The sequence below is a fragment of the Thunnus albacares genome, chromosome 13 (assembly GCF_914725855.1).
Source record: "Thunnus albacares chromosome 13, fThuAlb1.1, whole genome shotgun sequence".
NCBI classification, from domain to species: domain Eukaryota; kingdom Metazoa; phylum Chordata; class Actinopteri; order Scombriformes; family Scombridae; genus Thunnus; species Thunnus albacares.
The window spans coordinates 23,439,382-23,452,867 of NC_058118.1; the positions used below are offsets into that span (position 1 = coordinate 23,439,382).

The 13,486-nt window shown below is 38.6% G+C and overlaps 1 protein-coding gene across 2 annotated transcripts in view; it reads left to right on the forward strand.

Annotated features, from left to right (window-relative positions):
- The first annotated feature begins 10,188 nt into the window (after positions 1-10,188).
- The window catches only part of dbn1 (drebrin 1), a 131,543-nt gene continuing 128,245 nt past the window's right edge, over positions 10,189-13,486 (forward strand). For both annotated transcript variants that reach the window (XM_044369750.1, XM_044369751.1), the window contains exon 1: positions 10,189-10,356. In XM_044369750.1, the coding sequence (XP_044225685.1) occupies positions 10,274-10,356 (83 nt within the window). In that variant the 5' untranslated portion in view covers positions 10,189-10,273. The remainder of the gene's footprint in view (positions 10,357-13,486) is intronic.

Consider the following 13,486-nt stretch of genomic DNA (forward strand, 5'->3'; position numbering starts at 1 on the left):
AAAAGTCATAATTTTATGAGAAAATTTGCAATACTATGAGAATAAATTGATTATAAAAGAAAATTGAGATTTAATGAGTTGAGTTTCGTGAGTTATGAGAGTTTTATTTTGGATTTACATTTGAAACCAACCAGATGAGACTTATGCTCATAAATCAATGATAAAATACCAAAAAAAACTGAGATCAATAAGATATTAATCAGCAAACTCTGCTGCTGCTGCTGCTTTTCTGGATTTCCTGTGATTCTTTAAACCGAACGCCAGATGGAGGCAAAGAGCTCAGAGTGAAACATGTGACTCCCACAATAACAGTGAAGACATGTGACTGCAGAGCTTTTTGTTCTTTTAATTTGGGGGATTTCTGTTTCCAGCTGTGAGTTTCCTGCTCTCATGTCTGTCTGCTGATGTTTTGACTGTTTTTATGCTTCAGATAAAGTTCAGATAAAACTCAAATTTGTTTCTAAATTTACATTTTTTTTCTTTGTACTTATAATTCCCACTGATTAATTACCATCTTTTGTGTGTATCTTAATTTTTATTTATTTATTTTTACCATTTTATTATTATTTTTGCACCAAACTTCTTGCAAGAAAAAGTCAAGTAGCACCACGTCCTGTGTTTTTCAGATAATTTATCTGACTTGGTTCTCAGGTTTCATTTGTTTTGATTTCATTTTGAGGCCCCTTTTGGGGTCGACTCTGCAGGTTTACATGCTGTGGTAGATTCTGGGTTAGTTAAATGGAAAACACTGATGGTTTACTTTTAAAAAAGGTTTTCACTGTGGACTGAAATGAACCGACTCCTGGACTCAGAAAATGAAGAAGTGAGAGTAAATGAGTAGGACGACAAACACATTTATCTGAATTTATCCACTTTCACGCCCCAAGATCAGTTTATTTGTCTTTAGGATTGCATCACGGCCTGTGGAAACTGTTGTGCAATGTCTTCTGATGTGTTTCTGGAGGAGCTTTATAAAGTCTGAGAAAATAAACCCTGACTGATAGGTGCTAAAGTTGCATCACAGGAAATGTAGGTTTTTATTAAGGACTAAAATCTCTCGAGCTCTCGGCTGCTTCACAATTCTTTCTTTAAATCTGTCTCTCATCTGTCTCAAACTTTATAGAAATACTTTAAAATCACTGGAGCCCTAATGAGGCTCAGTTTCATGCAAATATACTGTGATTCAGAGTCATTTACAGAGTAAAACAACAATATAAAATGTCAAAACATAAATACGGACAGTCAAAATAGCACCTGAAGTAGTTTTTTTTTATTAATTGGCAACAATTCTGATAATCAGTTACCAAATTCACTGGTTCCAGTTTCTTAAATGTGAATATTTGCTACTTTTCGTTTCTTTATTGGACAGTAAACTAAACATTTTTGGGTTTTGAACTGTTTGAATACATCTGCTCAGGCTGTGAGAGGTTATAACGAACATATTTCACTTTCAATTTCACTCGATTTCCGATGATTCATAGACTAAATCAATCAGCAGATTTATCAGTTTCATATATAATTCTGTCATGTTGTAATTTTGTTATCTTGATTTATTCGACACACAGAACATCTGTTTCCTGTCTGTCCGTCCTGAGAGAGGATCCCTCCTCTGTTTCTCTTCCTGAGCTTTCTGCCATTTTTACCTCATTTTAAAGGGTTTTTTTTGGGGAGTTTTCCTCATTAGAATCAAGGGTCTAAAGACAGAGGATGTTGTATTGCTGCACAGAATCTATGAAATTTGTGATATTAATATATACAAATAAACATTTGACTTATTGATAATGAAAGTAATCATCAGCTGCAGCTCCGCTCACAAATAAACAGAAAGATCAGCCGTGTTGAAACAAACATCTTCATGTTTTAGATGCATAAACACAAGAATATGAAGAATGTCAGAGTCAAACTTTGCTGTTTTCAAACACACACACACACACACACACATACACATACATACACACACACATACACACACATACACACACATACACACACACATATATCGAGAAGGTAACAATGTTCCTGCAGCAGACTGAGGAATGTGTTCATTTCCTCTTTGGTGTGAATGTTTACACACTGACGTTTCCGAAACAGACCGAGTATAAAAGAGCAAAGTCCTGCAGGGCAGGAATGTGTGTGTGTGTGTGTGTGTGTGTGTGTGTGTGTGTGTGTGTGTGATTTTATTCTGGTCCTGATCTTTTTTTTTTCATCACTGTTACAATTATAAGTTGTATTATATTATATTGTGTGTATAGAAAGCAGCCTCCAGTTTCCTCTCGTCAGCTGCTGCAGGTTTAAAGAAAAACTTTTCCTGCCAAGAAAATGTCAGTCGCTCAAAAACATCATATATTTAGTTTGAATGACAGCTGCCATCTTGCAGCCGTAGTAACTGTGAGGCGGAGCAGTGGTTCAGTTCAGATGACGTATATATATATACATATATATATATATATATATATATACACATATATATATATATGTGTGACACATTTCCTCATTCAGAGGAGGAGGTTGGATGGAGGCTTGCAGACTTTTTAAAGAAGTGTAACTACAATCGTCCCCTAAGCTTAACTCTGTGGTTATTATTGTAGCCGTGACGACGAAGGCGGCCTAACTTTAAGGATGTAGCAACTTTAACCCACCACATGTGTCTCTAACCTTAAAGTGATCATTTTAACCCAAACCATCATCTTACCCTAGACATGACCAGACCTGAACCACAGCGTCGTCACATCATAAAACATTATTATTGTTTAACAGTTTTATAAAACAGACAGATGACGTCGTCCTGCTGATTTCTGCTGATAGAGACTAGAAAAACGCTCCCGTGTGTCGTTCTGGAGTCACATGATCAAACATCATATCTGCTTGTTTAATTTGTCAATATGTTCAGTCTACAGCTCTGTTTTTTAAATACTTTGGCAGATTGAGCAGCAGAGCCTGCATCTCTGATACGAGGGTGATGTAACGAGGCCTCGTTAGGGGGCGGTCGTGAGATTTCTGGCGCGGTGAAGCGAGGCATCGAAACGTCTTGACGCTGTAGTTTTGCTTTGGAAGGTCGACAGTGTGTGTAGTTATGAGTATCATGATGCCTTAAGATTGTTTGGTTGATTTCTGAATTTAGCCAAGTTTGTTTCTTTCCATTTTGTTTTTGGAGGGTTTTTTGTTGTTGTTGTTGTTGTTGTTGTTGCACAGTTACAATGAATCACCTTCTTTTAGTCACTAGTCTTCCTCCTGTCATCTTTCCTCACATAAAAATTTGCCATTTTCCCTTAAAAATAATATGACTAAAACTATTATTTGAATATCAAAACAGCAGCTGCTTCACTTACTGTCGACTAACATTTTTTTATTTCTCTGTTACCTCTTTCTTCTCCTCAACACACACATGTTGATGTGAAACATGAGGAGTATATTTTCATTCATTATGCTGCGGTCAATATCTTTAATAAAACAGATCTAGAGAGAGTTTTTTTTGTTTCCTTTCTCTTAAACTGAATCAGACAGACTGTGTGTTTGGATGAGATCTGAACAACACAGAAGAAGAAGAAGAGGAATTAAACTGTGAGCTTCTGCTGTTAAACCAGGCTTAACTAAACACCTCAGGCTTTTATTTGATCTGTCATATATTGATTTATTGATGAGAATGCAGAAAGAAAACTGAAGGAGAGGCTGTGATCATTATCAAAACAAAGAAAAAGAGAAAAAAGAAGACGGGAGACGGAGCTTTTGTCTCCATCTGTCCACCTGTCTGCCTCTTCCTTGAAAAGGCATCTTAATATAGAAGCTGATCAATAAATCAATCGATACCCCTCTGCCACGGAGGAGCAGAGTGAGTTTATACAACAGGATGAGCAGTAACAGGCAGTAAACTGACATCCTGAAGCCTTTTGTTTATTTTCTTCCTGATTTTACACTTTTTTTGTTTCAAATAAACAAGTTGTAAAGACGTAAATAAACATAAATAAAAAGCAGCAACATCTAGCAGGTTCAGATGTTTTATTAAGACAGATAAATACTTTATTAAATAAAGTGTCGATACAGCATGAGACAGGAGAAATTACACATCATTAGTCAGCAAAAAAAAAAAAAATAGACAACAGAATAAAGACAAATAGTAAACAGATTTTAAAAATGTAAATGGCAAATTGTGCATTTTTTAATGGATGGTATAAACAAATGTTGTAATGACAATAATAATAATAATGATAATAATAATAATAAACAAGATACATGAAGCAAAAGTAAAGACAATAAAATAAACTATTAACAGCAGTGTTAAAAAAGGTCAAGAACAAATATTATATATAAATAGCTTTTAATTTAACCTTTATTTAACCAGGAAAACCTTTGAGATTAAAAATCTCAAGTTTCTCATCCAGTCATATAAAATATTACATCTTGAAGACAATTTAAGATTCCTTAAAACAACCCAACACCTGTCTCGATAAAAAAAAAAAGTGAAATAAATTGAAGTAAACGAGTAAATAAACGGGTTACAAAGTGATTAAGAAGGCAGTAAAAGCAAGATAAGTTAAATAATACAACAATATATCATTATAAATTTATAACAAATCAGATAATATTATCTGGATGAGAATTAACAGAATTATTTTAGCCTGATAACAGCATGTTAGCCTGAATTAGTTTAATTAGATTTTCTTTTAGTATTAATTCTATTGACACTAGTATTGATCCTCACAACAAGACTTAATATCGGTAGTATCAATAAAGTTAATTTGCTCACCAATATTGCTTATGTCCTGTGTGTTGACCTCTCTAGGCCACCATACTTAGTGGTACAGATGTCATGACATTGATAGTTTATCATTACAATAAATAAATACGTTGATATACATTGACTTCTTCCCTCTTCTCAGTGCACACATCAGCAGAAAAGTTTATTTCTAAAGCCTAAAATAATGAGCACTGTTTTTCATTTTTTAGCAGAGACTCTGACCTAATTCTGGAGGATTTAAAGCTGCTCTTCGTGGCCATTTGGTGGATTAAACTCACTGATTTTCCAAGTGTTATTTATTCCTCTCTGAAGCTGGGAGCAGAGTCGGTGTAATCTCCACCACTCAGTCCTGACAGGCTAATTTGCCCAGTCTGAACCCCCATTAAGTAAAAGGCAGTTTAGTGTCAGCTCACTCTGCAGGCCTGGCTGAGTACAGGACTTTATTTATGAACTGCTGTTTGATTTTAAATATTATATCCAGGTTATGCTGAATCATCAATGGGATTATTGGTAACTTCGGGCTCCCGTACACCCACATGTTAACAATAACAAACAAAACAAACAGTGTCTGCAGGAAATAACGAGAACCTGCAGGGTGACGAGAATTAATACTAACTCACTTAACATGAGGGGGAGGGGCGGGTATATGTGTGTTTGTGTGTTGGGGGCCCAGGTGGGGGGGGGGGGGGGGGGGGGGTGTGGGGTGGGGGGGGGGGGAAACTGGAGTAAAGCCGGAGAGTCTTGGATGAGGTAGAAGCAGACAGGAAGGAGGGACATTTGAGGGGAAATGTGGAGATACAATTTACATGTTCATTAGCATTTTTAAGACATGCTAGCAGGTGTTTGTTGGTCCACAACTTTGGTCCAAACTAATAAATTTGGTGATCCTCCGACTTTTCATTCAGCGCCACCATCAGATCAAAAATATTATGTGTCTAATACTTTGGTTCATTACCAACTACCTTTAAAACTAGTGATATTACCGTCAACCTCAGACGTTGTGTTTAGTGCTAATTAGCAAAGATTAGCATGCTAACACACTAAACTAAAATGGTGATAACTGGTAAATGTTAGAACAATATGCTGAAGATGGTGAATATGATAAACATTATATCTTCAAGCACTGTCATTGTGCTAAGCTAACATTTGGGGTTTTTGTTGGCGCATAGCAAGCTAACGTTTTTAAACTAATACTGACTTCACTAACATTAGCTAACAATCCTGTCTCCGTAATGTAGTTGAAGTTAAATAGGTAAATTATTATACTATTGTCATGAAATGTGGTTGTATTCATATTCCCCTCAGGGTGAGGGTTATAACAAATTTGGCGATCCTCCAACATCTCATTCAGCGCCACCATCAGGTCAAAAATATTTTGTGTTCAACACTTTGGTTCACAACCAACTACCTTTAAAAAACTAGTGACATTCCCATCACCAAACTAAAAAGGTGATAATTAGCACGTTAGCATATTACTATGCTAATTTAAGATGGTCAACATGGTCAACATTATACTTGTGAGCATGTTAGCATGCTGACGTTAGCGTTAAAGTATCACTGCCAGTACAGACTAGCTGTTGTGGTGAACACAGACTGTTTTTATTCTAATAGCTGAAACTATGTTTAAGATGTGTTTTTATAGTCCTGGTATATAATTTTACATGTGTACAACAACCACTACCCTCTAATCTTTGAGCCTGGAGATGGATAAAGAAAAAAAAAATGCACAAAAAACTCTCAACAGGAAGAAGAAAAGCAAGTGTGTATTTTCTGTGGCTATAGTATAACAACATAGTATCATCGTATCATTTAATCAGCAAGTATCCATGGCAAAAAAGAAGCTTTTTACTCTGCTTTAGTGTCTTTAAGATTAAACACTTGTTTCAGTGCTGTCAGTTAAATAAACATGATTTAGTGATTCATTCATACTCTGAGAATAGATTTAAAAAGTTTAGTCTTAGTGTGAAGGTTGTTTTTTTTTTAAATTTATTTAAAAAAGAACTTTAACCTAAAGGTTCGGAGACTGTTTTGTAAAAATAAGGAATTGGACTCACTGTACATGCAAATAACTAAGTGTGGATAAAAAGAAAACAGTGAATACAGCAGGATAAAGAAAGCTAAATTATGCAAAACTGAATGGTGGGCAGAGTGCGTTTCAGCAGATTCACCTTGAACCACATCGCTGTTTTGTGCCAATTAAAGCGCTCGCCCCTCCTCTATTATCCTCTGGCCTCAGTGTTGAGCTCAGAGAGCGGAGGGAAGGTATGTGGGCTCAGCGCCAGCCCAGCCTGGGAGAAAAAACACCGAGGCTGCCCATGTGTGGGGTTCAGCTCTGTGAGGCAGGCAGGTTACCGTGGCAACCAACCAACCACCGCCGCCGCCGCCACCACCACACACAAGGAAAGCCTCCTTAAATGTCAACTTTTCCAGGAAACGACTAGAAAAGAAGCTCATTTTCAGTGTATCTTTTTTTTTTTTTTTCTTTCTTTGTTAAAACCTCACAAGGAGCTTTGAGAGAAATTCTTGCACCATCAGGTCATCAGAATGAATCCTTTAATTTAGATTTAGAGGATCAGAGAAAAAAATATTTACTAATTTAGATACACAAATGTTAACCAGAAAAATTACACTTTTGGAGAGACTAGATTTTTGCATCATGATGTAACAGAAAAGCAAAAGATTGTGAAGGAAAGGAGGAAGGATGGACGTGATGCTGCAGATCTGGGCGGCTTTAAATTTTAATTTGTGAGAGATGAAAAAGTTATTGTTAATTAGAGATCACCTCAACGTTCAGTGAGTAGAATAGCAGCTTTTTTATTTTTAGTTTATTTGCGCAAATAAAGACATACAAACACCCATAATGCAATAATGCATTAAAGGATTAAAAAAAATAATTGTGCTGGTGAGATTTTAAAAGTACAAAAGAGCTTATAAAAGACTTACAGAATGTCTAAAATTGAATTTTATCAAAGAAGAAAAACAATATAGACACAAACAAGTAGAAATAAAGACTAGAAGAAAAAAATCAATTATATGTGCCAACAATAAAATTAATTTGTAATGTTTGTGTTAAACTGAGGAAAACAAGAATACAAAGTTTCCTTTTTTTGTTAAGAAATAAACAACAACAACAACAACAACAACAACAACATCCCAATTCTAAAAGCTCTTTATTGGTTTTATTCCGCCATAAAACAACCAAACACAGAACATTTTCCCACATATTAAAAAGGAAAAAACAAACAAACAAAGCACACAGATTCAAAGCAAACATAAAACATGAACAAGCAGAAACAACCAAAAAGAAAATGTAAGCAGAGGAGCACTAGTTTATATCTGAAATGATGTTTAATGATACAAAAGTGCTTGAAAAAGGTGAAACATGGAGCCTCATATCAGCTAAAGTTTGTCACGCAGGGTAATTAAAGCTAAATTTAATGGATATTGTGCTGTGTTGTCAATCGACAGCGTTTTAAACCCTCAAACCACCGACTCCTCAGTCATGCAGCCATCTTGAGTTGTAAACGTCGCTGCCATCCATCTCAGATCTAATGTGAATACACAATAATAACAACAACTGAGGCTGAGAACAAGCAGGTTAACTAACTAACTCTGACAATCCAGCATCAGCCTAAAATGTCCTAAAATGGCCACCGTACAAACATGACCTTATGACCTCCCACAGCTTTTAATGATTTTATTTCCTGCTGAGTAATGAGCCTTTCAGTCTCACAGGGCTGCTTGTGTTGCTACACACTTTTAGCCCAGTTACAACATCACATGAACATGAAATCTCACTATAAACTACAACGTCTGTAGATATTTGTGCTCGTTTGTGCTGATTTTCGGCCTCCTGCGCGGCTCCATCTGCGACCGTCGCATGTATCTCCGCTTCACTCGGACATCATGATGATCTGATTTCTGTGCAGCAGATTCGGGCCTGCGGCGGCTCCTAATTAGCAGCCTGTGTGTCGTGCAGGAACAATAAGCTTGCAGCCGGAATCTGCATACGGCTGCGACGTCCTCTCCTCTCTGAGAACAACCCCCGTCGGCTCGGAGCTGCTGCTGCCGCTGCTGCTGCTCTCCGAGAGGCTTCAGACTGACGCAACAGGAGACACACTGACACATTTCTGCTCCCAGAGGCATCCAGGGAGAGTCTGCCTGCTGGAGAGTCGCTGCCTGTGAACTTGTGTGAGAGAGTGAATGAAAAACTCTCATGTTCAGCGGCTAATCAGAGTCTAAAGCAGAGGCACCAGGAGGGGTTTGAAACTATAACATGTTCATGTTGGACACACTAGTGCTGGAAAGTGTTTACCCAGGTCTATTAGTTCAAGCATCAAGAAGATCTCCAAGAGTAAAAATCCCTTAAAGATCCCCTCAGACATGTAAAAACACTCTGCTTGGAACAACAATGTGTGTCTCACATGTTTTTTTCCACAAATTAAGAAGTATAATTACCAATTTAAGATCCTTAAAATGACATATCCTCCTTCTCCCTCATTAAAAAAATCTATAAATCTCTGATAAATGTAAATATTTTTCATTTCTAAAGTTTTCCTGCTGGACACCAGATGTCTCCTCCTTCACTGTAAGTTTCATTCTTAGTGTTTGGAGGCTTCGGGTTTCCACATCATACTTGTTGAATACTGGAGCACGATTGGCTCCAAACTAGTTGTGATGTCATGAATCATGCTTGTAGGCCCGCCCCCTTAAATTTTTTTTAAAAAAAAAATCAGATTTTCAGTGAATTCAGAGAAACTTTCAGCAGATTAATGTGAAAACAACAAACATACATCATCGTTATTGAGAGGCGGGAGGCTTTAATGGACGGCTTCGCAATTTTTCCAGGAGTGTCTTTAAAACAACAGTCAGGTGTCCATATGAGCAGTGAAAGAGGTTTTTCTTCACTGTAATCATTCCTCCTGTTCATACTGGATATTACAAGACCAGTGTGTAGGAGGGTTTTAGTGTGCATAGTGTGTTCAAACAGTCATTTAGTGCAAAAATGCATTTAAAAGTTGATGTGAAGCTTATATTCAGCTTCAGCAGTCTGAGTTAGTCATATCAAGTGGATATCTGACACATTTACAGTCTTTTTAGCATCAAATTTCCTCTTTGTGTTTCCCTGTTGAGCTGCAGTGGAAGTATAGTAACAAAAACAGGAAGTTTGGCACTAAAAAGACTGTAACGTTGAAAGATATCTACTTGATTTGACTCATTTGGACGCTGAAGCTTCATATTAGCTTATCATTATTATTATTATTATTATTATCATTATCATTATTATTATTATTATTGCAGTTGATGCTTTTATACAGTTGTAGATATTTACTTTGCGGCACTAGGACCCAACAGGCTGTTTATCCGGTGATATTCCGGCGCTAGGACCTGTCGGACACCGTGATGGTCTCTTTGTCTCCACCAGTCAGAGCCTCCTCCTCCTCCTCCTCCTCCTCCTCCTCCTCCGTGTCCTCTCTGTAGTCTCATTCCGTGTCTCTCTCCATCAGCAGCGGGCTGGATGCTTGCAGGGACAGAAACATGGCTGTGAATCTCGGCAAGAACAGACTGGCCCTGCTGACCGCCTACCAGGACGTCATTGACGAGACCTCAGACACCGACTGGTGAGTCCTGCAGCCGGCCGGCCATCCCTTATTCTCCCCCCTCTCCTCCACCTCCTCTCTACTCCTTTCCTTTCTCCTTGTTTGGTCGCATTGCTGCTCCTGTCTGGGTTTTGTTGTCCGGGTTGATGCGCGCTGAGGATGCGCAGGTCAGGACCGGAGCGCACCGTGCAGCAGCAGCAGCATCACTATCAGCCGGACTGGTGTTTAAACTACAGACACTCAGGCCGGGCTGCAAACTCCACACGAGTTTATCTGCAGCTGAAATTCACAGCACAGGCTTTGCCTTTTAGTGATTAAGCGCATTAAGAAGCGGTTGCGCGCAGGGAGGACGCGTCAGAGCGGTGAAAGTGAGTTTTGTTGTGTGCGCACTGGACAAATACTTGTGCAAGCGGACCGGCGCTTTGTTTCCTCCCAGTTTCTCCGGTCGGGACCAGCTGGAAGCAATTTCAGGCTTTTATGCAGTGTGTGGATCTATGTGTGTGTGTGTGTGTGTGTGTGTTAAACGGGCCTGGTCCAGAGATACTGATGAGCCCCTGCATCCCCAAACGAGGGCGGAGAGGAGAGAGGGGCGAGGCCGGAGGGGGGGGGGGGTGGGGGTGGGAGGGGAGAGGAGGAGGAGGTGGGGGGGGGGGGGGGGGGAGTGGGGGACTTCCATCATCACCCTTTGTGGCCTTTCCTCCATGCTTTCCTCACTTGGAAATGGTGCAAGAGGTGGCAACGAACACGCCTGCTGACATATTGATCATGAAAGTGAAATGATTTACAGCAGACAGGAGAAATATATCCAACAAAAATAATAAATACAAGCGTGTTAAGTTAAGCTGCACATTAATTCCAGTCAAAGTTGCAGAAGAAAGGCTTTCTGATGAGGCAGCTCTTTATTAATGATTCATAAATGCTTTATAAATCTGTTATAATAGAAAATCCTGCAGGACCAAAATCCATTTATAAACACGGTGGTTGATTATAGATCTGCAACGATTAGTCGATTAATCGATTAGTTGTCAACTACTAAATTAATCTTAAACTATTTTATAATCGATTAATCGCTTTGAGACATTTTTTAAGAAAACAAAGTAAATATTCTGGTTCTGGCTTCTCAGATGTGAATATTTGCTGGTTTCTGTTGTAAACTGAATATTTTTGGGTTGTGGACAAAACAAACATTTAAAGACGTCGTCTTGGAAACACTGATCGACATTTTTCACCATTTTCTGACTTTTTAATCGACCAAACAACTGATCGATTAATCGAGAAAATAGTCGACTGATTAATCAGTAATGAGAATGATTGTTAGTTCAGTTGTTGCAGTCAGTTTATTGTAAGTTGAGCTGCAACGATTAGTCGATTGATCGATCGGTAAATCAGGAGAGACTTAATTATTTAGATAACTGATTAATCATTTTAAAGCTGTTTGGTTTCAGCTCCATAAAAGTGAAGATTTACTGCTTTTCTTTGTCGTATCGGATAATAAAACAAATGTTGGAATCTGAAGACGTCACCTTGAAATCTTTCAGTATTTTTTGACATTTTACAGACTGATCGATTAACCGCTGACGGTTTATTAAAACCTCATTAATGATTTTTAAACTGTAGATTTGGTGACTTACTAGTGAGAAAAACCCATAAACAGACTGACATCAGCTCTACGTGACGAAACGCAGCCCTCCGTTCATTTCAACGGGTTGACCAATCACATACATGCAGGCGCACGTTCCCTGGTGGATTATTTGTAACGTGAACGATCTTCACAACAAAAGATAAAACAGTCGCTGCTGTTAAAACTTTGTAGAATTGTTAGATCCTGTCTGAAAATTAACTATTAAACTACTATTTTGATAATTGAATAATCTTTTTTTTTTTTTTTAAAAAAAAGGTGCAGTATGTAGAATTTAGCGCCATCTAGTGGAACGGACTTGGCAAAAATGGAATAAAATATTCATAAAGTATGTTTTAACTCAATTTAGTTATTGTATAATCACCTGAAAATAAGAATTGTTGTGTTTTCGTTAGCTTAGAATGAGCCCTTTATATCTACAGAGGGAGCGGGTCCTCTTCCAGCCCCCCATGTTTCTACAGTAGCCCAGAGAGGACAAACCAAACACTGGTTCGTCAGTTTCATGGTTCTCCGACGTGCTTGTGAGCGGAAGGACCGCTAGATGCCTCCTTTTAAACAACTATGCGAATGAATTTGCTGCTTTTAAGCTTCTCAAATGTGATGATTTAATGTTTTCGTCTCACGTACATGATGGTAAACTGAATATCTTCTGGTTTTGGACTGTTGGTCGGACGACATATCTATGTCGGATATATGCGTTGGATTGGTGCGGCATCAGCAGCAGTGATGCGGGCGTCGTGTCGGACTGTTGTGGTGAAGAAAGAGTGGAGACAGAACCCGTCGGTTCACATCTCGACCTTCAACTACGGTCACAAGCTTTGACTGAAAGAATGAGGTTGAGGATACGAGCAGCCGTGTGGAGTATCTGGACTCAGCTTTACAGAGAGTGTGAGGAGCTCGCTGCTGAGGTGGTTTGGGCACCTGGTTAGGATCCTCTTGACCCCCCCCCTCGGGGCAGACCCAGAACATGCTAGAGGGACTACATATCTCTTCTGGCCCGGGAACGCCTCGGGATCCCCCCAGGAGGAGTGGGGGGGCGTTGCCGGGGGGGAAGGAAGTCTGGGTTTCTTTACTCCTGGTCCTGGATAAGCTGCTGATGGACGGACGAAATAAGACTTAAAAACGTAACCGTTGACTCAGGGAAATTATAAAAGGCATTTTCGCTATTTTCTGACAAACGACTGATCGATTAATCAAGAAAATAATCGACAGATGAATCGATAATGCAACAAATATTTATAAATGGTGCTTTTATCAGAAAGTGGTACTGAAGATTTCCTGAGTCTCCAAATACTGAAACCCAGCTAACTTCTTGTTTTTCGTAAATGTTGCAACTTAAAAACTTAAATGTACACACACACACACACACACACACACACACACACACACGAACGCAGCCAAAAGTCCCCGGATCTCGGATTTTCCCACCAGCATGTGAATCCACCGCAGGAATGTTTATAAGGTGTATTAAAGTAATTCCACATTAAAAAAAATAAGAGCTGCAGGAGTTTT